This window comes from Phyllobates terribilis, unplaced genomic scaffold (genome assembly GCF_046119375.1).
Source record: "Phyllobates terribilis strain yellow unplaced genomic scaffold, ASM4611937v1 Scaffold_5__5_contigs__length_657084704, whole genome shotgun sequence".
NCBI lineage: Eukaryota > Metazoa > Chordata > Amphibia > Anura > Dendrobatidae > Phyllobates > Phyllobates terribilis.
In genome coordinates, this window is record NW_027362765.1 from 123,923,498 (window position 1) to 123,950,690 (window position 27,193).

General features: G+C 48.7%; 1 protein-coding gene across 4 annotated transcripts in view; it reads left to right on the top strand.

The window, feature by feature from the left end:
- The window catches only part of MYT1 (myelin transcription factor 1), a 211,672-nt gene that overhangs the window by 54,655 nt on the left and 129,824 nt on the right, over window positions 1-27,193 (top strand). For all 4 annotated transcript variants that reach the window (XM_073682907.1, XM_073682904.1, XM_073682905.1 and 1 more), the window contains exon 2: window positions 12,067-12,167. Coding sequence is in view for 2 of the 4 variants with exons in the window: in XM_073682904.1 (XP_073539005.1) it covers window positions 12,067-12,167 (101 nt within the window). In the remaining 2 variants the exon portion in view is untranslated. The remainder of the gene's footprint in view (window positions 1-12,066; window positions 12,168-27,193) is intronic.

A 27,193-nucleotide genomic window follows, 5' to 3' on the forward strand; every position in this document is an offset into this window, starting at 1 on the left:
TGGTGATTTTTTCATTACATTTTCCGACCTTATTGCAACATTGGCTTATTAAATCTTTTTATCCATAGTTCATTTTAATAGGTGAAGATACCATTAGTACTAATGAAGGGCCCTGCACAGGTTCGGACTGGCCCACCGGAGAACAGGTGAATCCTCCGGTGGGCCCCCACTCCTCTATATTTGATTCACTATGTACAGACAAAGGCTGCATCTCTTCGTTTATTTAACAACTGCTCAGTTTATTATTATATAGAAGAAGTAAATTTATGAATGGGAGTAATATAATATTTGGATGTAGCATAACTGTGAGCCCCCAGAGTCAATGTTACTGGTGGGACCTTGGTATCCCAGTCCAGTACCGGTCCTGTATATTGTATCATGATGTCTGTTGTGAGAGGAGGTAATTATTTTTTACCACCTGCTCCTGCTGAGTCACTACCGCCCCAAAGTAACTCCCTCTTCTTAGAAAAAAATGAAATTTTCTGTGCAATGAATAAACATAAAACAGATGACAAAGTTACCAATGAAACAACAAAAAGGATGTAGGCACAACTAAAAATGAGAATATTTATTTAGGACAGGTGCCCTTTACGTTGTACATGTACAGGTGATAGAAAAGGTTCTACGCTCATGTTTGCACTCCATTAGTTCTCTGAAGGTTGAACTTGCCTAATGTTTCATCAGACAGAAATCTGTCCTGTCCGTTAGGTATCTTGTTCTTGTGTGGTGACGACAGATGGACAGATGATTCTCCGGAGACCCACCTCTTCCGACAAGCCTACAACCTGCAGTAACCCTCGCTCCACCATACCGCTGCACGACCAGCTCTACCCTCACCTACTGTATCCTCACCCATCCCTCGTAGATTGTGAGCCCTCGCGGGCAGGGTCCTCGCTCCGCCTGTACCAGTCGCTGTCACATTGTGTTCAAGATTATTGAAATTGTTCTTGTATTATACCCCCTTTTTCACATGTAAAGCGCCATGGAATAAATGGCGCTATAATAATAAATAATAATAATAATAAAAAGGCAGGTAGGGAAGGTGTGGTCGCAGATTGGAAGTTTCTTTGTCATCCCAGAAGTAAGTGCTTTCCCCTTGTCACCTTTACTTTGTCATCAGGGGACAGATGGATGGTTAATGTCTATGGTCTGTTCCCTGGTAACAGAGGCATAAAGTGACAGGAGATAAAGACCACTTGACCCACCTGCCTGCTCCTCAATTCCCAACCTGCTGTCAGAGGCTGTTCTGCTCCTTCTGTCCCGTCCTCCCTCCCCTCTGAGCAGATAACATATTTCTTGTGCCATGTATTCCCAGCGACAATAAAAGAGAGACATTTACAGGCTGAGTACACACCCGAAGGTGACCTGTTATTTATTTTCATTACAACATAAACTTCAACTCCATCGCTTCAAAAAAAAAACAGGAAAATGTTCCTAAATACCCATCATTTTAATTTATTCTGTCCACAAATCTTTGCTTCTTCGGATGACTCAATTAAATGTGTCTATAGACTGATACAATGTTTTATATTGCCCTTATTTAGATTTTATGTTTTTATAGTATTATTATTGTTTTCTGGTGAAAAAGTTAAAACAATAATACAAATATATATACAGTACAGACCAAAAGTTTGGACACACCTTCTCATTTAAAGATTTTTCTGTATTTTCATGACTATGAAAATTGTACATTCACACTGAAGGCATCAAAACTATGAATTAACACATGTGGAATTATATACTTAACAAAAAAGTGTGAAACAACTGAAAATATGTCTTATATTCTAGGTTCTTCAAAGCAGCCACCTTTTGCTTTGATGACTGCTTTGCACACTCTTGGCATTCTCTTGATGAGCTTCAAGAGGTAGTCACCGGAAATGGTCTTCCAACAATCTTGAAGGAGTTCCCAGAGATGCTTAGCACTTGGCCCTTTTGCCTTCACTCTGCGGTCCAGCTCACCACAAACCATCTCGATTGGGTTCAGGTCTGGTGACTGTGGAGGCCAGGTCATCTGGCGTAGCACCCCATTACTCTCCTTCTTGGTCAAATAGCTCTTACACAGCCTGGAGGTGTGTTTGGGGTCATTGTCCTGTTGAAAAATAAATGATGGTCCAAATAAACGCAAACCCGATGGAATAGCATGCCACTGCAAGATGCTGTGGTAGCCATGCTGGTTCAGTATGCCTTCAATTTTGAATAAATCCCCAACAGTGTCACCAGCAAAGCACCCCCACACCATCACACCTCCTCCTCCATGCTTCACGGTGGGAACCAGGCATGTAGAGTCCATCCGTTCACCTTTTCTGCATCACACAAAGACACGGTGGTTGGAACCAAAGATCTCAAATTTGGACTCGTCAGACCAAAGCACAGATTTCCACTGGTCTAATGTCCATTCCTTGTGTTCTTTAGCCCAAACAAGTCTCTTTTGCTTGTTGCCTGTCCTTAGCAGTGGTTTCCTAGCAGCTATTTTACCATGAAGGCCTGCTGCACAAAGTCTCCTCTTAACAGTTGTTGTAGAGATGTGTCTGCTGCTAGAACTCTGTGTGGCATTGACCTGGTCTCTAATCTGAGCTGCTGTTAACCTGAGATTTCTGAGGCTGGTGACTCGGATAAACTTATCCTCAGAAGCAGAGGTGACTCTTGGTCTTCCTTTCCTGAGGGGGTCCTCATGTGAGCCAGTTTCTTTGTAGCGCTTGATGGTTTTTGCAACTGCACTTGGGGACACTTTCAAAGTTTTCCCAATTTTTCGCACTGACTGACCTTCATTTCTTAAAGTAATGATGGCCACTCATTTTTCTTTACTTAGCTGCTTTTTTCTTGCCATAATACAAATTCTAACAGTCTATTCAGTAGGACTATCATGTATCCACCAGACTTCTGCACAACACAACTGATGGTCCCAACCCCATTTATAAGGCAAGAAATCCCACTTATTAAACCTGACAGAGCACACCTGTGAAGTGAAAACCATTTCCGGTGACTACCTCTTGAAGCTCATCAAGAGAATGCCAAGAGTGTGCAAAGCAGTCATCAAAGCAAAAGGTGGCTACTTTGAAGAACCTAGAATATAAGACATATTTTCAGTTGTTTCACACTTTTTTGTTAAGTATATAATTCCACATGTGTTAATTCATAGTTTTGATGCCTTCAGTGTGAATGTACAATTTTCATAGTCATGAAAATACAGAAAAATCTTTAAATGAGAAGGTGTGTCCAAACTTTTGGTCTGTACTGTATATTTCTATATATATATCTTATGTATATGTTTTTCTTACATATATATATTTATTTATGTATATTTCATATATTTTTATTATATATATTTATTTATATATATTTTATTTTATATATATATATATATATATATATATATATATACATACTGTATATATAAGACAAGTGTTACCTGCTTTTTTTTTCAATGATACATTTTTTGGCCAAGTTTATTATACCCAAATAGTTAAGTATTTTTGTAGTAAATGATGCCTTAGCCAAACATCGTATATACATTTGAGTTATTTTTACAGCAGGGGTTGATATTAGTATCCAGCTGCAGTTGACACAAAATAAATACATAAAAAGTACAATAAAAATCAAAGCAACTATATTGCCCAAATTAAAAGGAAAATTTGGAAACAATACTCTAATCCAGCGTCCGACTGGGGTGCCAAGGGCCCACCTGTAACCAACTCCAAGGCCCCACTTTTCAGCTATGTGCAAATGTGACATTATCCTCAATCACAAATTTATATAACAATGAACTGGGTAGATTGTTACATGAATAAGATGCTGCCTTTGTCTGTACATAGTGATTCAAGTATATAGTGCCAAGTACTACTCAAATAAGAGGGTGGTGGCCCACCGGAGGATTCCCCTGTTCTCCTGTGGGCCAGTCCGAGCCTGCCCTTATCCCAATCTAATTGATCTACCATAGGCAGAGTAAGCTGGCCATCACTCTATACATTTACCAGAGACTTGGGCCTTCGCTGACAAGGTGCACAGTGCCGCAGTGATATCCTTCACATGTATGTACAGCGCCATTGCATACAGAGCAGTGCAGGGTAACAATAAAGACCAAATCGCAGCTTAATGTGGTCTAAGAAAACTGGAGGCCATTAAAACGAGCCATCAATAATATCCTATTTTAATTAAATCTAACTGCTTTGTACGTTTCTTTTTACAACCCAACCACAACACACATCTGCTCACTGTCCGCATGTAATGGTAACATAGATCAGGCCGTCAGTGATTTGTATATTTATATTGCCCCCATTCTGCTGAGATCAGCAGCATTTAAAGGGAAATGTTCTTATTTCTCTGGATCAGATGTGAAGAGCGGCCTCTGGAAGGACATTTCTTTTTTTTTTTTCAATAACTGCAAACATAATATGCAGAAAGCTCTTTTTTTTCTGTCCCCCCCCCCCCCCCCCATCTGCATGCTAACAATGCATTTTCTACCTAATTTGCCTTCAGGCCACAAATATCAGCGAAGATGTGGGTAGAGGTATACGGAGTAATAATTTATTGTTACAATGCGCTAGATTGTAAAGCGCCCCCTCCTATTGGTGCTTTTACGCCTTCCTGCATCAATTTCTTTTCTTTTTTTTTTTTACTGCATGCAGAATAATAATAGAACAAGCAAGTGTGGAAAATATATTCCAGGGGAAGGATGGATGTGCGCACACCAAGAGTGACTGAGAAAATCTATTTCTGCACTTTGATGATTAATATTATGGCCTCTCGAGGTTTGATTCGCTCCTGCATAAAGCACACATTGATGCATGACTTCAGCATTTAGCTGAAAGGCTAAATTGATACACTGTTCTTTTAGTACTGATCTGGGCCTATTGTATCTTATGAATGTCAGGGCACTAAAGAGCAACGCACAATAGTTGTACATTCAGGTGGTCCACCATCCCCCATCGGGCAAAATGAGAGCTGTTGTAAAGTTGCATCGGTCATATCAAGGGATTATTGATACTGGATACAATATATATATGTATACACACACATATATATATATATATATATATATGTATATATATATATATATATATACACATATATATATATATATATATATATATATATATATATACAGTATATGCCTTTCATCCCAGGGCAATAGAAAAGTTAAGTTAAGCTAGTGCCCATAGTGTGTACACTGCCTTGATATAAAAAAGCCTTTGAAAAATGAGAGTTGGAGTATAATTGGTTACTAGAGCACAACCTACCTATCTAATATATATAATCTATCATCTATCTATCTATCTCTCCTATCTTTCTACCTGTCTTTCATATCTACCATGACTTGTATACTGTATTTTTTCTATCCAATCTATAGAGGGTCTTTTTACGCCTGCACAGAGACTATTATTACACATCCAGCTGAATGTAACGTTCTTTCTCTGCACCTAATTCCCGCAGGTCAGATGAAAGGAGATATGTTTTATGTAACTGAATATCTGCATCTTGCTTTACATTGCCAGATGATTTCTGCTACTTTTGTTTTAACCCTGTATACGCTGTACATGTGAGGTGCTCTGTAACTGCGCAGGGAGACCCAGACTATACTATTATGGCAAAAATGAAACTTGTATGTAAATCCATCTTACTGAACTTTGTACCGAATATTATTGTATGCTCCATAGACACACAGAGAAGTTCTAGAATGGACTGCACCATTTTAGGGGCTTTGAACATTTTAAATGGACATCTGGTCCTAGATATGGACTTAATTTGATATAAACATTTGGATCTTCATTTGATTTGCTCCCTAAAGCCTCCCAAACACATAAGATGAAGTGGGTCGATGAACAGTCGTTCATTGGCGTGGAAAAAAACTTCTGATACGGCCAGTGCTTATGAACGATAATGAAAGTTTGTCCACCATTGGTCATTATGGTCTTTGTTTTGGACAACCTTTCTCTGATGTGCATGGTGGCCTTAAAGGGAATTTGTCACTAGGTTTTTGCTATGTAATCTGACAGCAGCTTAATGTAGTGGCAGAGACGCTGATTCCAGGGATGCGCTGTTTGCTGTAGTTTTGATAAAATCCCTGTTTTATCTGCTGCAGATCTATCAGTTCTCTGAATGCTGAGCTGTGTATAACCCCGCCCACACCACTGATTGGTAGCTTTCTGTGTATACTGTCATCAAGCTGCCAATCAATGGTGAGGGTGGGGTTACACAAATTAGTCTGACTGCCTGGCATCAGATACTTAGTCCTACAGTGATAATCTCCTGCTGATAAAACACTGATTGGATTGAAACTACAGCAAACTGCTGAGCAAGTGACACATCTCTGGAGTCAGAGTCTCGGCCCCTACATTATGCTGTTCTCAGATTAAATAGCAAAAGCCTGCTGACAGATTCCCTTTAAGATGCAAGCCCTTGTAGTAATCAGTTTTGAATAAAATGGATCTGTAAAGATTTGACTAGCCTTCCAGTAGGACAAGGCTGGCAATGATGGCGCAGGACTTCTATTTGAACATGTAGGACATCTGTGAGTTTTAAATGTTGAAATGTGAAGTTTTAAGCCATGGAAAGGTTTTTCTGCTAGATCAGATTTCCAAGGTCCAGGGGTTAGCACTGTATGGTGGCTCAGTAGTAAGCACTGTCTGGTGGCTCAGTGGTTAGCACTGTATGGTGGCTCAGTAGTAAGCACTGTCTGGTGGCTCAGTGGTTAGCACTGTTTGGTGGCTCAGTGGTTAGCACTGTATGGTGGCTCAGTGGTTAGCACTGTTTGGTGGCTCAGTGGTTAGCACTGTTTGGTGGCTCAGTGGTTAGCACTGTATGGTGGCTCAGTGGTTAGCACTGTATGGTGGCTCAGTGGTTAGCACTGTATGGTGGCTCAGTGGTTAGCACTGTTGCTTTGCAGTGCTGGGATCCTGGGTTCATATCCCACCGGGGACAACACCTGCAAGGAGTCTGTATGTTCTCCCCATGTTTGCGTGGATTTCCTCCCCCACTCCAAAGACCTACTGATAGGGAATGCAGATTGTGAGCCCCAATGGGGACAGTGATTATGATGTCTGGAAAGTGCTGTATAAGTAAGGAAAATAAAAACTAATGCATTTTATCTCACCTGTATGCCAGCCATAGGGATATAGTTTTAAGACAGAATAAAGGGTACTTTACTTGCAACTACACTAATCTTGTTTAAGGCTGGAACGGGCGTTTGGCTACTTCAGGAGTAGAATTATTTCTCAGGGAGTTCCTCATTGAGGTTATCGTGTGGGATATAGTGGGATTATCTCCGGCGGCCTTACGTTTAAGATATATCAGTCAGTTTTTTGCAATAATAAAACCAGCGAAAACCGATCCTGCATATGAGCGATGGCACTTTTGTGTTTCCTCTGATACATATATCAGTGACTGCAGCTAAATCCCACAGGAGATTGCCACACTCGGATGCACTGTATGAATAAGGCTCCACAGCAGATGAAGGATGTAAACATTACTACTAATTTCTATGAGTAGGAAGTCATTGTAAATATTTCATTCACACATCCACCCGCCCACCCGCAGGCTGATGAACAATACTGTTATCTGCAGGATTCAGTTTTATGATCAATTCATCATCTCGCTCGGGAGAGATTTATCCCACAGTGTAATGTGGAGAAGGAAAGAGAGCAGACGTGGACACCTTATTGTAGGAAAGTCCAAGATTATAGGGCTATGTTAAAAGCTTATTCCCAGCTCCATCCTGGCCCTGACCACAGGAGGTGAGGTGGAGGAAGATACGCCGTTTCTGTAAATTCCATAGACATGAATGGGAGATACAGAATCAGCTGATCTCTAGGGGTCAGGGTCCGGACGGCGCTGTCCCTGTCTCATTCGTGGAAGGCTAAGATGTGAAGAACCCTTTAAGTTCAAGTTGTTTTTTTAAAAAATGTTAAAATACGTAAAAACCTTTTGTGGGAACACCGTCTAAGATATTTTTTTCCGTCATACTTAAATGCATGTATTTGTGGCTAAGAATCATTTTTGTAATTGGGTTTCATTAAAAAAAAAATGCCTTCTGTCTATTGCACTGACTATTGCTGGCTGCAGAATGAGTTAACGGAGAACCTGCCAGTGAGTTAATTCTGAGGATTCAGTGGGAGAGTTTGTAACTGTTTTTCTCTTGTCTTTTTCTGAGCCGCTGAGCTGATTTATGACCACAAACCATATCAAGATTGAATGTGCAGGGAAACAAAAGGCTTGTAAAAACCAAACGGTGACTAATCGTAGATGAAGTGTCGACATAATTACTTTTTCCGGACTTACAATGATATTTTCAATTGAAACATCAGATTTTGAAAATAACTGGGGCCAGGTTACATTTTTTTCCCATTATTATTAAGTATTAGCTGCTGTTGAAGTTCTCATTCCGAGCCAAATAATTGCTATTAAAATTACTATAATCACCAATTGTTTTTTTGGGGGTGTCAGTAAAGCCCTAAAGGTCAGTGATACCATATCATATATTCATGGGTTCGTTGGGTCCATAACTAGCCATCCTGCAGAATTTACTCTCATTTCTGTGTTCAACTTAGAGAGGTCACATTGTAATAGCCAAATCTTCAAATCGAGAGGATGTGAAGTAAAACATCACCAAGATCAGGACACACTGAGCTTGTTTTTAGGCTATGTTCACACTATGAGGAGGTTTGAGAGTAGAAGCTGTGCACAACGTTTTTTCTAGTTGATTTCATCAAGGAACCGCCTGAAAAAGCGCCGCAAAAAATGGACATAATGCACTGCAGTGTAAAAGCGACACTGCTGTGCACACATTCAGTACGTTATTACTTCTTTGTACTGTTTAAGAGTTCGGAAACCCTGGAGCTGGTAAAAGTAATATCTTCATCTGTATTAGGCCACGGCCCCACTATCAGTATTTGGTCGGTCAGTATGCGGTCAGTATTGGGTGATAAATGCAGAATTGGTGACTTGTTTCTATTATACCTTTTCTCTGATTGTTCCTCACCTGGTTTTGTCTCCGACTCCTGAGAAAAAATACTGATCGAATACTGACCAAATACTGATAGTGGGGCCGTGGCCTAAGAGAAGTTGTAGGCAAAAGACCCCAGCAGCAGTGCCGCCTTAAAAACAAGCGCAAAAACGCCGGCTTTTTCCTGAAGCAACTTTGGGAAGAAAACGCTGGCGACTTTGGGAAGAAAGCTCTGGCGGAGTACAGATGTGCACGTAGCCGCTGAGCGGAAACTCTCCAAATCCTCAAAAACTCAAAACTTTGTGCCCCGAAAGCTTTTGCTTTCTGCGGGTTCTGCTCAATTTCTGCTCCGAAAACTCTGCGAAAAGATTCTGTGTGCAAATACCAATGGGCCCGATTCATCAAGAACGACGTTGTTCAGGCTGGTCTCGATGAGGAGGCGTGCTGGAGTCAGACTCGATTGTTTCATTAAGAGGCGCGTCTGAATAGTGGTGAGTGCCTCCTTGTGCCTCACCACAAATCTTACTCCAGTCCTTATTCCACAGCTCGTCAATGAATTGGCGAAACTGGTGTGAAAACGCCAACATTTGCAAACTATTTGAGCAGCTCCACGTTGTGCCCAAAACTTTGTGAGTTTTCAAAGTGATTTACGTCTAATCGCTTTGACTTTAGTCTGTAAACGTAGTGACTAGTGATGAGCGCAAGTGCTCGCTACTGGAGTTTGCCTAGGGTGCTCGGGTATGCACCGAGTATCGCGGGTGCTCGAGTGACATCTTCGAGTCCCTGCAGTCACATGTTTCGCGGCTGATAGACGGCCACAAAATATATGCGGGGATTGCCTGCCATACACGGGAAATCCTCGCATGATTTTTGGGTGTCTAACCGTCGTGAAACATGCGGGGCGGGGATGTGGACCTGTCACTCGAGCACCCTCGATACTCGGTGCGTACACGATCACCCTAGGAGCACTTTCACTCATCACATTAGTGACACATAACTCTGCATAGGAGCTGTATACACCAACTGTAGAACTATTTATTAGGCAGCTTGCGTTAATATTTAGGAGGTATTAAAAAATGTTAGCAAAAGTGGTCATAGCGTTTAGACCAGAATATGGACTATTTTCATTATTAAGGCCGTCATATGAATATGTGAGTCCAGTCCTGTACCGATATATGTAAAATATTAGTCAGAAATTGCATTCCTTTCCGATCAGGGGTAGAGTCGTGTGTCGGGGTGTATCTTACTAGTCATCCAGCTCTATGTGAGTATCATAGGCGATGTGTAACATACAGGAGAAGAGGACAAGAGACAAGTTAATGTTTGATACTGGGATAAGGATTTGTAGTCGCTGATACATTTCCGACTGGCATTAGCTGAGAGTTTGCCAGCGCCCGTCACTCAGAAGAGCTGTCAATCGTGGGCACTTTCTGTTTGTCACAATTAGCATGTAAAACCTACAACATTCCCCTTCCTGGGTGACTGGCGTGTTGTGATATCTCATCACCCAACAAAACACTTGATGTTGGGAGAACAGTGAGAGGAGGAGAGCGGCTGCCTGGCACTCAGGGACCGTAGAGAAGAGAATACCATTTTTACTGCAGGCAAGATTCATTACAGCGAATGCAGAAGAGGGAGTGAAGAGCAGAATAATAGCAGAGCCCCCTCCCCACCCCCAGCTGCACTATGATCCATCAGGTCTTTTAAATGCAGCTGGGGAAAGATTTGTGTGCAAGAAAATCACTGTGCATAACTCAGTATTCAGTATGAGCAACCCCCAACCACCGCGCTGATGTCACTTTACAGCATTATTCTGTCCTTTTAGCCTTTATAAATAACTCCAAGCGTACGAGGATGGCTGATGTGTACAGCTCTCGCTCTCACACCTGACTGTGCTCCATTTTGTAATGGAAACATAGAAGATTGATGGCTGGAAAAGAGCAAGCGCTCCTTGTTGCCCGCCATCAGTCGTCCTACTCCTGCTTTTGTGGGGATGTTAGGATATGGACATCCTAACAGCTTGCTATATGTGCCATTGTGCAGCCCAGAAAATTAAAGAGTCACCGTCTTTTTCATTTTTAGTACATAAATCAATAGTACATGCAGGCTCGGACTGGCCCACAGGAGAACAGGTGAATCCTCCGGTGGGCCGTCCTACTCTTATATCAGCAGTGTTTGGCACAGTACAGATATAGGCTGCATCTTGCCATTCATTTAACAAACTACCCAGTCTATTAGTATATAGAAGTATAGACAAATTTGTGAACAAGGGGCAGGAAATATTGCATGTAGCTGAACAGTGGGAACCCAGAATCAATGTCATTTGTAGGCGCTTGGCACCCCAGTCCAACACTGAGTACACGTGAAAATAAGCAACTTTGTAATATATTTTATCGGAGAAATATGCTTCTTTCTCCTCACTCGTTCTCAAAATTTTCAATTCTTGGGTAAAATCTGTATTCAATGAATACATATTTTCCGATTACTGAGATAGGAGATGACAGTTGGTGCTCATGAAGTTCTATGGAGAACTAGAAGATGGCAGTTAGTGTTCATAAAGTTCTTTGAAACTTGCAGTAGAATGTCTGTAGCTCCCCCCTCTCCATAGAATTTGAAAAGCACCAACTGACATCTCCTATCTCAGTAATGCGAAAATCTGTCTTCACTGAATACAGATTTTACCCATGATTTGAGAGAGAAAGGGGTAAAAAGAAGCAGATTTCTCTGATAAGATATATTACACGTTATTTTCATTTGTATTATTCATTTATGACATACAAATTAAAATGATGGTTACTCCTTAAACTGGTGTTCACATTTCAGGCAGTCATGGTATATATCCATGAGATAGATATAGGTCTCATCATTAGTTAAGAAAATAGCCGAGCAAGTCAAGAAGTGAATTGAGGAAGCCACGCATGCACAGCCACCTCTCCATTCCCGACAGAGTATGACCTTGCCCTATTCTCAAGATGTGTACAGGTCTAATACCGATATGACATTTATGGCATATATCATGGCCTTACGCTAACTGTCCAAGATGGGTTATACTTTTAACTGGCAATAAACAGAGATAGTAATATTATATTTCACTATATTCTAATTTCTCCTTTCCTTGGTTTCTCCAGAAAATGAGTTCCGAGGTGAGTTGCTGAACCAAAGGTGGACCCGTGGCGAGAAGATTAACAGCTGTCACACAAAGCAAAGATTAACCAGCAGAAACTCCAAGGTAAGAGCGACCTATCAGTCCTAGCTTACTACTAGGGAACATGAAAAATACCGAAGAGTTCCAGCACCAAGCGACGTATGGCCGAAAATGTGGCCTGGTAGAGATAACTTGTATCCGCAGTGATAAAACAATCCGACCGCTCACTGATGGAAAATGCACCAAACTATCAGAGAACCAAACCAGAACCGACTGAAAACCTGCCATGTGGGATAATGCCGATATTTCATTGTAATGATTGCTGCTGTGATCTCAACCAGTCCTGAGGTTGAGATCGATGTAATAAAGAAAGTGTATACAGTATACGGGAACACCAGTGCAGTGTGTGTATGGGGGCCGTGCAGTATGTGTACGGGGGATGTACAGTATGTGTATGGGGTCTGTGCAGTGTGTGTACGGGGGCTGTGCAGTATATGTATGGGGGATGTACAGTATGTGTATGGGGGCTGTGCAGTATGTGTACGGGGGCTGTGCAGTGTGTGTACGGGGGCTGTGCAGTATGTGTACGGGGGCTGTGCAGTGTGTGTATGGGGGATGTGCAGTATGTGTACGGGGGCTGTGCAGTATGTGTACGGGGGCTGTGCAGTATGTGTATGGGGGCTGTGCAGTATGTGTACGGGGGCTGTGCAGTGTGTGTATGGGGGATGTACAGTATGTGTATGGGGGCTGTGCAGTATGTGTATGGGGGATGTGCAGTATGTGTACGGGGGCTGTGCAGTATGTGTACGAGGCTGTGCAGTATGTGTATGGGGGCTGTGCAGTATGTGTATGGGGGATGTGCAGTATGTGTACGGGGGCTGTGCAGTATGTGTACGGGGGCTGTGCAGTATGTGTACGGGGGCTGTGCAGTATGTGTATGGGGGCTGTGCAGTATGTGTACGGGGGCTGTGCAGTATGTGTACGGGGGCTGTGCAGTGTGTGTATGGGGGATGTGTAGTATGTGTACGGGGGATGTACAGTATGTGTACGGGGCCTGTGCAGTATGTGTACGAAGCTGTGTAGTATGTGTACGGGGGCTGTGCAGTATGTGTACGGGGGATGTGCAGTATGTGTACGGGGGATGTACAGTATGTGTAAGGGGGCTGTGCAGTATGTGTACGGGGGCTGTACAGTATGTGTACGGGGGATGTGCAGTATGTGTACGGGGGATGTACAGTATGTGTATGGGGGCTGTGCAGTATGTGTATGGGGGATGTGCAGTATGTGTACGGGGGATGTACAGTATGTGTATGGGGGCTGTGCAGTATGTGTACGGGGGATGTACAGTATGTGTATGGGGGCTGTGCAGTATGTGTACGGGGGCTGTACAGTATGTGTACGGGGGCTGTACAGTATGTGTACGGGGGATGTGCAGTATGTGTACGGGGGATGTACAGTATGTGTATGGGGGCTGTGCAGTATGTGTATGGGGGCTGTGCAGTATGTGTACGGGGGATGTACAGTATGTGTATGGGGGCTGTGCAGTATGTGTATGGGGGATGTGCAGTATGTGTACGGGGGCTGTACAGTATGTGTACGGGGGATGTGCAGTATGTGTACGGGGGCTGTACAGTATGTGTACGGGGAATGTGCAGTATGTGTACGGGGGATGTACAGTATGTGTATGGGGGCTGTGCAGTATGTGTACGGGGGATGTACAGTATGTGTATGGGGGCTGTGCAGTATGTGTACGGGGGCTGTACAGTATGTGTACGGGGGCTGTACAGTATGTGTACGGGGGATGTGCAGTATGTGTACGGGGGATGTACAGTATGTGTATGGGGGCTGTGCAGTATGTGTATGGGGGCTGTGCAGTATGTGTACGGGGGATGTACAGTATGTGTATGGGGGCTGTGCAGTATGTGTATGGGGGATGTGCAGTATGTGTACGGGGGCTGTACAGTATGTGTACGGGGGATGTGCAGTATGTGTACGGGGGATGTACAGTATGTGTATGGGGGCTGTGCAGTATGTGTATGGGGGCTGTGCAGTATGTGTACGGGGGATGTACAGTATGTGTATGGGGGCTGTGCAGTATGTGTATGGGGGATGTGCAGTATGTGTACGGGGGCTGTACAGTATGTGTACGGGGGATGTGCAGTATGTGTACGGGGGCCGTGCAGTATGTGTATGGGGGCTGTGCAGTATGTGTACGGGGGCTGTGCAGTATGTGTATGGGGGCTGTGCAGTATGTGTACGGGGGCTGTGCAGTATGTGTATGGGGGATGTGCAGTATGTGTACGGGGGCTGTGCAGTATGTGTATGGGGGCCGTGCAGTATGTGTACGAGGCTGTGCAGTGTGTGTACGGGGGCTGTGCAGTATGTGTACGGGGGCTGTGCATTATGTGTACGGGGGCTGTACAGTATGTGTACAGGGGATGTGCAGTATGTGTACGGGGGCTGTGCAGTATGTGTACGGGGGCCGTGCAGTATGTGTACGGGGACCGTACAGTATGTGTACGGGGGCTGTGCAGTATGTGTACGGGGGCTGTGCAGTATGTGTACGGGGGCTGTGCAGTATGTGTATGAGGGCTGTGCAGTATGTGTACGGGGGCTGTGCAGTGTGTGTACGGGGGCTGTGCAGTATGTGTACAGGGCCTGTGCAGTATGTGTACGAGGTTGTGCAGTATGTGTACGGGGGATGTGCAGTATGTGTATGGGGGCTGTGCAGTATGTGTATGGGGGCTGTGCAGTATGTGTATGGGGGCTGTGCAGTATGTGTATGGGGGATGTACAGTATGTGTATGGGGGCTGTGCAGTGTGTGTACGAGGCTGTGCAGTATGTGTACGGGGGCTGTGCAGTATATGTACAGGGCCTGTGCAGTATGTGTACAGGGGCCGTGCAGTATGTGTACGGGGGCCGTGCAGTATGTGTACGAGGCTGTGCAGTATGTGTACGGGGGATGTGCAGTATGTGTACGGGGGATGTGCAGTATGTGTACGGGGGCTGTGCAGTATGTGTATGGGGGCTGTGCAGTATGTGTATGGGGGCTGTGCAGTATGTGTACGGGGGATGTACAGTATGTGTACGGGGGCCGTGCAGTATGTGTACGGGGGCCGTGCAGTATGTGTACGAGGCTGTGCAGTATGTGTACGGGGGATGTGCAGTATGTGTACGGGGGATGTGCAGTATGTGTACGGGGGCTGTGAAGTATGTGTATGGGGGCTGTGCAGTGTGTGTACGGGGGCTGTGCAGTATGTGTACGGGGGCTGTGCAGTATGTGTACGGGGGATGTGCAGTATGTGTACGAGGCTGTGCAGTATGTGTACGGGGGATGTGCAGTATGTGTACGGGGGCCGTGCAGTATGTGTACGAGGCTGTGCAGTATGTGTACGGGGGATGTGCAGTATGTGTACTGGGGATGTGCAGTATGTGTATGGGGGCCGTGCAGTATGTGTACGGGGGATGTGCAGTATGTGTACGGGGGTTGTGCAGTATGTGTACGGGGGCTGTGCAGTATGTGTACGGGGGATGTGCAGTATGTGTACGGGGGATGTGCAGTATGTGTACGAGGCTGTGCAGTATGTGTACGGGGGATGTGCAGTATGTGTACGGGGGCCGTGCAGTATGTGTACGAGGCTGTGCAGTATGTGTACGGGGGATGTGCAGTATGTGTACTGGGGATGTGCAGTATGTGTATGGGGGCCGTGCAATATGTGTAAGGGGGATGTGCAGTATGTGTACGGGGGTTGTGCAGTATGTGTACGGGGGCTGTGCAGTATGTGTACGGGGGCTGTGCAGTATGTGTACGGGGGATGTGCAGTATGTGTACGGGGGATGTACAGTATGTGTAAGGGGGCTGTGCAGTATGTGTACGGGGGCTGTACAGTATGTGTACGGGGGATGTGCAGTATGTGTACGGGGGATGTACAGTATGTGTATGGGGGCTGTGCAGTATGTGTATGGGGGATGTGCAGTATGTGTACGGGGGCTGTACAGTATGTGTACGGGGAATGTGCAGTATGTGTACGGGGGATGTACAGTATGTGTATGGGGGCTGTGCAGTATGTGTACGGGGGATGTACAGTATGTGTATGGGGGCTGTGCAGTATGTGTACGGGGGCTGTACAGTATGTGTACGGGGGCTGTACAGTATGTGTACGGGGGATGTGCAGTATGTGTACGGGGGATGTACAGTATGTGTATGGGGGCTGTGCAGTATGTGTATGGGGGCTGTGCAGTATGTGTACGGGGGATGTACAGTATGTGTATGGGGGCTGTGCAGTATGTGTATGGGGGATGTGCAGTATGTGTACGGGGGCTGTACAGTATGTGTACGGGGGATGTGCAGTATGTGTACGGGGGATGTACAGTATGTGTATGGGGGCTGTGCAGTATGTGTATGGGGGCTGTGCAGTATGTGTACGGGGGATGTACAGTATGTGTATGGGGGCTGTGCAGTATGTGTATGGGGGATGTGCAGTATGTGTACGGGGGCTGTACAGTATGTGTACGGGGGATGTGCAGTATGTGTACGGGGGCCGTGCAGTATGTGTATGGGGGCTGTGCAGTATGTGTACGGGGGCTGTGCAGTATGTGTATGGGGGCTGTGCAGTATGTGTACGGGGGCTGTGCAGTATGTGTATGGGGGATGTGCAGTATGTGTACGGGGGCTGTGCAGTATGTGTATGGGGGCCGTGCAGTATGTGTACGAGGCTGTGCAGTGTGTGTACGGGGGCTGTGCAGTATGTGTACGGGGGCTGTACAGTATGTGTACAGGGGATGTGCAGTATGTGTACGGGGGCTGTGCAGTATGTGTACGGGGGCCGTGCAGTATGTGTACGGGGACCGTACAGTATGTGTACGGGGGCTGTGCAGTATGTGTACGGGGGCTGTGCAGTATGTGTACGGGGGCTGTGCAGTATGTGTATGAGGGCTGTGCAGTATGTGTACGGGGGCTGTGCAGTGTGTGTACGGGGGCTGTGCAGTATGTGTACAGGGCCTGTGCAGTATGTGTACGAGGTTGTGCAGTATGTGTACGGGGGATGTGCAGTATGTGTATGGGGGCTGTGCAGTATGTGTATGGGGGCTGTGCAGTATGTGTATGGGGGCTGTGCAGTATGTGTATGGGGGATGTACAGTATGTGTATGGGGGCTGTGCAGTGTGTGTACGAGGCTGTGCAGTATGTGTACGGGGGCTGTGCAGTATATGTACAGGGCCTGTGCAGTATGTGTACAGGGGCCGTGCAGTATGTGTACGGGGGCCGTGCAGTATGTGTACGAGGCTGTGCAGTATGTGTACGGGGGATGTGCAGTATGTGTACGGGGGATGTGCAGTATGTGTACGGGGGCTGTGCAGTATGTGTATGGGGGCTGTGCAGTATGTGTATGGGGGCTGTGCAGTATGTGTACGGGGGATGTACAGTATGTGTACGGGGGCCGTGCAGTATGTGTACGGGGGCCGTGCAGTATGTGTACGAGGCTGTGCAGTATGTGTACGGGGGATGTGCAGTATGTGTACGGGGGATGTGCAGTATGTGTACGGGGGCTGTGAAGTATGTGTATGGGGGCTGTGCAGTGTGTGTACGGGGGCTGTGCAGTATGTGTACGGGGGCTGTGCAGTATGTGTACGGGGGATGTGCAGTATGTGTACGAGGCTGTGCAGTATGTGTACGGGGGATGTGCAGTATGTGTACGGGGGCCGTGCAGTATGTGTACGAGGCTGTGCAGTATGTGTACGGGGGATGTGCAGTATGTGTACTGGGGATGTGCAGTATGTGTATGGGGGCCGTGCAGTATGTGTACGGGGGATGTGCAGTATGTGTACGGGGGTTGTGCAGTATGTGTACGGGGGCTGTGCAGTATGTGTACGGGGGATGTGCAGTATGTGTACGAGGCTGTGCAGTATGTGTACGGGGGATGTGCAGTATGTGTACGGGGGCCGTGCAGTATGTGTACGAGGCTGTGCAGTATGTGTACGGGGGATGTGCAGTATGTGTACTGGGGATGTGCAGTATGTGTATGGGGGCCGTGCAATATGTGTACGGGGGATGTGCAGTATGTGTACGGGGGTTGTGCAGTATGTGTACGGGGGCTGTGCAGTATGTGTACGGGGGCTGTGCAGTATGTGTACGGGGGATGTGCAGTATGTGTACGGGGGCTGTGCAGTATGTGTACGGGGGCTGTGCAGTATGTGTATGGGGGCTGTGCAGTGTGTGTACGGGGGCTGTACAGTATGTGTACTGGGGCTGTGCGGTATGTGTACAGGGGAAGTGCAGTATGTGTACGAGGCTGTGCAGTATGTGTACGGGGGCTGTGCAGTATGTGTATGGGGGATGTGCAGTATGTGTATGGGGGCCGTGCAGTATGTGTACGGTGGATGTGCAGTATGTGTACGGGGGTTGTGCAGTATGTGTACGGGGGCTGTGCAGTATGTGTACGGGGGATGTGCAGTATGTGTACGGGGGATGTGCAGTATGTGTACGGGGGCTGTGCAGTATGTGTACGGGGGCTGTACAGTATGTGTACGGGGGCTGTGCAGTATGTGTACGAGGCTGTGCAGTATGTGTACGGGGGCTGTGCAGTATGTGTACGGGGGCTGTGCAGTATGTGTAGGGGGCTGTGCAGTATGTGTACGAGGCTGTGCAGTATGTGTACGGGGGCTGTACAGTATGTGTATGGGGGCTGTGCAGTATGTGTATGAGGCTGTGCAGTATGTGTACGGGGGCTGTGCAGTATGTGTACGGGGGCTGTGCAGTGTGTGTACGGGGGCTGTGCAGTGTGTGTACGGGGGCTGTGCAGTGTGTGTACTGGGGATGTGCAGTATGTGTATGGGGGCTGTGCAGTATGTGTATGGGGGCTGTGCAGTATGTGTACGGGGGATGTGCAGTATGTGTACGGGGGCTGTGCAGTATGTGTATGGGGGCCGTGCAGTATGTGTACGGGGGATGTACAGTATGTGTATGGGGTCTGTGCAGTGTGTGTACGGGGGCTGTGCAGTATATGTATGGGGGATGTACAGTATGTGTATGGGGGCTGTGCAGTATGTGTACGGGGGCTGTGCAGTGTGTGTACGGGGGCTGTGCAGTATGTGTACGGGGGCTGTGCAGTGTGTGTATGGGGGATGTGCAGTATGTGTACGGGGGCTGTGCAGTATGTGTACGGGGGCTGTGCAGTATGTGTATGGGGGCTGTGCAGTATGTGTACGGGGGCTGTGCAGTGTGTGTATGGGGGATGTACAGTATGTGTATGGGGGCTGTGCAGTATGTGTATGGGGGATGTGCAGTATGTGTACGGGGGCTGTGCAGTATGTGTACGGGGGCTGTGCAGTATGTGTACGGGGGCTGTGCAGTATGTGTATGGGGGCTGTGCAGTATGTGTACGGGGGCTGTGCAGTATGTGTACGGGGGCTGTGCAGTGTGTGTATGGGGGATGTGTAGTATGTGTACGGGGGATGTACAGTATGTGTACGGGGCCTGTGCAGTATGTGTACGAGGCTGTGTAGTATGTGTACGGGGGCTGTGCAGTATGTGTACGGGGGATGTGCAGTATGTGTACGGGGGATGTACAGTATGTGTAAGGGGGCTGTGCAGTATGTGTACGGGGGCTGTACAGTATGTGTACGGGGGATGTGCAGTATGTGTACGGGGGATGTACAGTATGTGTATGGGGGCTGTGCAGTATGTGTATGGGGGCTGTGCAGTATGTGTACGGGGGATGTACAGTATGTGTATGGGGGCTGTGCAGTATGTGTACGGGGGCTGTACAGTATGTGTACGGGGGCTGTACAGTATGTGTACGGGGGATGTGCAGTATGTGTACGGGGGATGTACAGTATGTGTATGGGGGCTGTGCAGTATGTGTATGGGGGCTGTGCAGTATGTGTACGGGGGATGTACAGTATGTGTATGGGGGCTGTGCAGTATGTGTATGGGGGATGTGCAGTATGTGTACGGGGGCTGTACAGTATGTGTACGGGGGATGTGCAGTATGTGTACGGGGGCTGTACAGTATGTGTACGGGGAATGTGCAGTATGTGTACGGGGGATGTACAGTATGTGTATGGGGGCTGTGCAGTATGTGTACGGGGGATGTACAGTATGTGTATGGGGGCTGTGCAGTATGTGTACGGGGGCTGTACAGTATGTGTACGGGGGCTGTACAGTATGTGTACGGGGGATGTGCAGTATGTGTACGGGGGATGTACAGTATGTGTATGGGGGCTGTGCAGTATGTGTATGGGGGCTGTGCAGTATGTGTACGGGGGATGTACAGTATGTGTATGGGGGCTGTGCAGTATGTGTATGGGGGATGTGCAGTATGTGTACGGGGGCTGTACAGTATGTGTACGGGGGATGTGCAGTATGTGTACGGGGGATGTACAGTATGTGTATGGGGGCTGTGCAGTATGTGTATGGGGGCTGTGCAGTATGTGTACGGGGGATGTACAGTATGTGTATGGGGGCTGTGCAGTATGTGTATGGGGGATGTGCAGTATGTGTACGGGGGCTGTACAGTATGTGTACGGGGGATGTGCAGTATGTGTACGGGGGCCGTGCAGTATGTGTATGGGGGCTGTGCAGTATGTGTACGGGGGCTGTGCAGTATGTGTATGGGGGCTGTGCAGTATGTGTACGGGGGCTGTGCAGTATGTGTATGGGGGATGTGCAGTATGTGTACGGGGGCTGTGCAGTATGTGTATGGGGGCCGTGCAGTATGTGTACGAGGCTGTGCAGTGTGTGTACGGGGGCTGTGCAGTATGTGTACGGGGGCTGTGCATTATGTGTACGGGGGCTGTACAGTATGTGTACAGGGGATGTGCAGTATGTGTACGGGGGCTGTGCAGTATGTGTACGGGGGCCGTGCAGTATGTGTACGGGGACCGTACAGTATGTGTACGGGGGCTGTGCAGTATGTGTACGGGGGCTGTGCAGTATGTGTACGGGGGCTGTGCAGTATGTGTATGAGGGCTGTGCAGTATGTGTACGGGGGCTGTGCAGTATGTGTACAGGGCCTGTGCAGTATGTGTACGAGGTTGTGCAGTATGTGTACGGGGGATGTGCAGTATGTGTATGGGGGCTGTGCAGTATGTGTATGGGGGCTGTGCAGTATGTGTATGGGGGCTGTGCAGTATGTGTATGGGGGATGTACAGTATGTGTATGGGGGCTGTGCAGTGTGTGTACGAGGCTGTGCAGTATGTGTACGGGGGCTGTGCAGTATATGTACAGGGCCTGTGCAGTATGTGTACAGGGGCCGTGCAGTATGTGTACGGGGGCCATGCAGTATGTGTACGAGGCTGTGCAGTATGTGTACGGGGGATGTGCAGTATGTGTACGGGGGATGTGCAGTATGTGTACGGGGGCTGTGCAGTATGTGTATGGGGGCTGTGCAGTATGTGTATGGGGGCTGTGCAGTATGTGTACGGGGGATGTACAGTATGAGTACGGGGGCCGTGCAGTATGTGTACGGGGGCCGTGCAGTATGTGTACGAGGCTGTGCAGTATGTGTACGGGGGATGTGCAGTATGTGTACGGGGGATGTGCAGTATGTGTACGGGGGCTGTGAAGTATGTGTATGGGGGCTGTGCAGTGTGTGTACGGGGGCTGTGCAGTATGTGTACGGGGGCTGTGCAGTATGTGTACGGGGGATGTGCAGTATGTGTACGAGGCTGTGCAGTATGTGTACGGGGGATGTGCAGTATGTGTACGGGGGCCGTGCAGTATGTGTACGAGGCTGTGCAGTATGTGTACGGGGGATGTGCAGTATGTGTACTGGGGATGTGCAGTATGTGTATGGGGGCCGTGCAGTATGTGTACGGGGGATGTGCAGTATGTGTACGGGGGATGTGCAGTATGTGTACGGGGGATGTGCAGTATGTGTACGGGGGCTGTGCAGTATGTGTACGGGGGATGTGCAGTATGTGTACGGGGGATGTGCAGTATGTGTACGAGGCTGTGCAGTATGTGTACGGGGGATGTGCAGTATGTGTACGGGGGCCGTGCAGTATGTGTACGAGGCTGTGCAGTATGTGTACGGGGGATGTGCAGTATGTGTACTGGGGATGTGCAGTATGTGTATGGGGGCCGTGCAATATGTGTAAGGGGGATGTGCAGTATGTGTACGGGGGTTGTGCAGTATGTGTACGGGGGCTGTGCAGTATGTGTACGGGGGCTGTGCAGTATGTGTACGGGGGATGTGCAGTATGTGTACGGGGGATGTACAGTATGTGTAAGGGGGCTGTGCAGTATGTGTACGGGGGCTGTACAGTATGTGTACGGGGGATGTGCAGTATGTGTACGGGGGATGTACAGTATGTGTATGGGGGCTGTGCAGTATGTGTATGGGGGATGTGCAGTATGTGTACGGGGGCTGTACAGTATGTGTACGGGGAATGTGCAGTATGTGTACGGGGGATGTACAGTATGTGTATGGGGGCTGTGCAGTATGTGTACGGGGGATGTACAGTATGTGTATGGGGGCTGTGCAGTATGTGTACGGGGGCTGTACAGTATGTGTACGGGGGCTGTACAGTATGTGTACGGGGGATGTGCAGTATGTGTACGGGGGATGTACAGTATGTGTATGGGGGCTGTGCAGTATGTGTATGGGGGCTGTGCAGTATGTGTACGGGGGATGTACAGTATGTGTATGGGGGCTGTGCAGTATGTGTATGGGGGATGTGCAGTATGTGTACGGGGGCTGTACAGTATGTGTACGGGGGATGTGCAGTATGTGTACGGGGGATGTACAGTATGTGTATGGGGGCTGTGCAGTATGTGTATGGGGGCTGTGCAGTATGTGTACGGGGGATGTACAGTATGTGTATGGGGGCTGTGCAGTATGTGTATGGGGGATGTGCAGTATGTGTACGGGGGCTGTACAGTATGTGTACGGGGGATGTGCAGTATGTGTACGGGGGCCGTGCAGTATGTGTATGGGGGCTGTGCAGTATGTGTACGGGGGCTGTGCAGTATGTGTATGGGGGCTGTGCAGTATGTGTACGGGGGCTGTGCAGTATGTGTATGGGGGATGTGCAGTATGTGTACGGGGGCTGTGCAGTATGTGTATGGGGGCCGTGCAGTATGTGTACGAGGCTGTGCAGTGTGTGTACGGGGGCTGTGCAGTATGTGTACGGGGGCTGTACAGTATGTGTACAGGGGATGTGCAGTATGTGTACGGGGGCTGTGCAGTATGTGTACGGGGGCCGTGCAGTATGTGTACGGGGACCGTACAGTATGTGTACGGGGGCTGTGCAGTATGTGTACGGGGGCTGTGCAGTATGTGTACGGGGGCTGTGCAGTATGTGTATGAGGGCTGTGCAGTATGTGTACGGGGGCTGTGCAGTGTGTGTACGGGGGCTGTGCAGTATGTGTACAGGGCCTGTGCAGTATGTGTACGAGGTTGTGCAGTATGTGTACGGGGGATGTGCAGTATGTGTATGGGGGCTGTGCAGTATGTGTATGGGGGCTGTGCAGTATGTGTATGGGGGCTGTGCAGTATGTGTATGGGGGATGTACAGTATGTGTATGGGGGCTGTGCAGTGTGTGTACGAGGCTGTGCAGTATGTGTACGGGGGCTGTGCAGTATATGTACAGGGCCTGTGCAGTATGTGTACAGGGGCCGTGCAGTATGTGTACGGGGGCCGTGCAGTATGTGTACGAGGCTGTGCAGTATGTGTACGGGGGATGTGCAGTATGTGTACGGGGGATGTGCAGTATGTGTACGGGGGCTGTGCAGTATGTGTATGGGGGCTGTGCAGTATGTGTATGGGGGCTGTGCAGTATGTGTACGGGGGATGTACAGTATGTGTACGGGGGCCGTGCAGTATGTGTACGGGGGCCGTGCAGTATGTGTACGAGGCTGTGCAGTATGTGTACGGGGGATGTGCAGTATGTGTACGGGGGATGTGCAGTATGTGTACGGGGGCTGTGAAGTATGTGTATGGGGGCTGTGCAGTGTGTGTACGGGGGCTGTGCAGTATGTGTACGGGGGCTGTGCAGTATGTGTACGGGGGATGTGCAGTATGTGTACGAGGCTGTGCAGTATGTGTACGGGGGATGTGCAGTATGTGTACGGGGGCCGTGCAGTATGTGTACGAGGCTGTGCAGTATGTGTACGGGGGATGTGCAGTATGTGTACTGGGGATGTGCAGTATGTGTATGGGGGCCGTGCAGTATGTGTACGGGGGATGTGCAGTATGTGTACGGGGGTTGTGCAGTATGTGTACGGGGGCTGTGCAGTATGTGTACGGGGGATGTGCAGTATGTGTACGAGGCTGTGCAGTATGTGTACGGGGGATGTGCAGTATGTGTACGGGGGCCGTGCAGTATGTGTACGAGGCTGTGCAGTATGTGTACGGGGGATGTGCAGTATGTGTACTGGGGATGTGCAGTATGTGTATGGGGGCCGTGCAATATGTGTACGGGGGATGTGCAGTATGTGTACGGGGGTTGTGCAGTATGTGTACGGGGGCTGTGCAGTATGTGTACGGGGGCTGTGCAGTATGTGTACGGGGGATGTGCAGTATGTGTACGGGGGCTGTGCAGTATGTGTACGGGGGCTGTGCAGTATGTGTATGGGGGCTGTGCAGTGTGTGTACGGGGGCTGTACAGTATGTGTACTGGGGCTGTGCGGTATGTGTACAGGGGAAGTGCAGTATGTGTACGAGGCTGTGCAGTATGTGTACGGGGGCTGTGCAGTATGTGTATGGGGGATGTGCAGTATGTGTATGGGGGCCGTGCAGTATGTGTACGGTGGATGTGCAGTATGTGTACGGGGGTTGTGCAGTATGTGTACGGGGGCTGTGCAGTATGTGTACGGGGGATGTGCAGTATGTGTACGGGGGATGTGCAGTATGTGTACGGGGGCTGTGCAGTATGTGTACGGGGGCTGTACAGTATGTGTACGGGGGCTGTGCAGTATGTGTACGAGGCTGTGCAGTATGTGTACGGGGGCTGTGCAGTATGTGTACGGGGGCTGTGCAGTATGTGTAGGGGGCTGTGCAGTATGTGTACGAGGCTGTGCAGTATGTGTACGGGGGCTGTACAGTATGTGTATGGGGGCTGTGCAGTATGTGTATGAGGCTGTGCAGTATGTGTACGGGGGCTGTGCAGTATGTGTACGGGGGCTGTGCAGTATGTGTACGGGGGCTGTGCAGTATGTGTACGGGGGCTGTGCAGTATGTGTACGGGGGCTGTGCAGTATGTGTAGGGGGCTGTGCAGTATGTGTACGAGGCTGTGCAGTATGTGTACGGGGGCTGTACAGTATGTGTATGGGGGCTGTGCAGTATGTGTACGAGGCTGTGCAGTATGTGTACGGGGGCTGTGCAGTATGTGTACGGGGGCTGTGCAGTGTGTGTACGGGGGCTGTGCAGTGTGTGTACGGGGGCTGTGCAGTGTGTGTACTGGGGATGTGCAGTATGTGTATGGGGGCTGTGCAGTATGTGTATGGGGGCTGTGCAGTATGTGTACGGGGGATGTGCAGTATGTGTACGGGGGCTGTGCAGTATGTGTATGGGGGCCGTGCAGTATGTGTACGAGGCTGTGCAGTATGTGTACTGGGGATGTGCAGTATGTGTACGGGGGCTGTACAGTATGTGTACGGGGGCTGTACAGTATGTGTACGGGGGATGTGCAGTATGTGTACGGGGGATGTACAGTATGTGTATGGGGGCTGTGCAGTATGTGTATGGGGGCTGTGCAGTATGTGTACGGGGGATGTACAGTATGTGTATGGGGGCTGTGCAGTATGTGTATGGGGGATGTGCAGTATGTGTACGGGGGCTGTACAGTATGTGTACGGGGGATGTGCAGTATGTGTACGGGGGATGTACAGTATGTGTATGGGGGCTGTGCAGTGTGTGTACGAGGCTGTACAGTATGTGTACAGGGGCTGTGCAGTATGTGTACTGGGGCTGTGCAGTATGTGTACGGGGGCTGTGCAGTATATGTACAGGGCCTGTGCAGTATGTGTACAGGGGCCGTGCAGTATGTGTACGGGGTCCGTGCAGTATGTGTACGAGGCTGTGCAGTATGTGTACGGGGGATGTGCAGTATGTGTACGGGGGATGTGCAGTATGTGTACGGGGGCTGTGCAGTATGTGTATGGGGGCTGTGCAGTATGTGTACGGGGGATGTACAGTATGTGTACGGGGGCCGTGCAGTATGTGTACGGGGGCCGTGCAGTATGTGTACGAGGCTGTGCAGTATGTGTACGGGGGATGTGCAGTATGTGTACGGGGGATGTGCAGTATGTGTACGGGGGCTGTGCAGTATGTGTACGGGGGCTGTGCAGTGTGTGTACGGGGGATGTGCAGTATGTGTACGGGGGATGTGCAGTATGTGTACGGGGGCTGTGCAGTATGTGTACGGGGGCTGTACAGTATGTGTACGGGGGCTGTGCAGTATGTGTACGAGGCTGTGCAGTATGTGTACGGGGGCTGTGCAGTATGTGTACGGGGGCTGTGCAGTATGTGTAGGGGGCTGTGCAGTATGTGTACGAGGCTGTGAAGTATGTGTACGGGGGCTGTACAGTATGTGTATGGGGGCTGTGCAGTATGTGTACGAGGCTGTGCAGTATGTGTATGGGGGCTGTGCAGTATGTGTACGGGGGCTGTGCAGTGTGTGTACGGGGGCTGTGCAGTGTGTGTACGGGGGCTGTGCAGTGTGTGTACTGGGGATGTGCAGTATGTGTATGGGGGCTGTGCAGTATGTGTATGGGGGCTGTGCAGTATGTGTACGGGGGATGTGCAGTATGTGTACGGGGGCTGTGCAGTATGTGTATGGGGGCTGTGCAGTATGTGTATGGGGGCCGTGCAGTATGTGTACGAGGCTGTGCAGTATGTGTACGGGGGATGTGCAGTATGTGTATGGGGGCTGTGCAGTATGTGTATGGGGGCTGTGCAGTATGTGTACGGGGGATGTGCAGTATGTGTACGGGGGCTGTGCAGTATGTGTATGGGGGCTGTGCAGTATGTGTACGGGGGCTGTGCAGTATGTGTACTGGGGATGTGCAGTATGTGTACGGGGGCTGTACAGTATGTGTACGGGGGCTGTACAGTATGTGTACGGGGGATGTGCAGTATGTGTACGGGGGATGTACAGTATGTG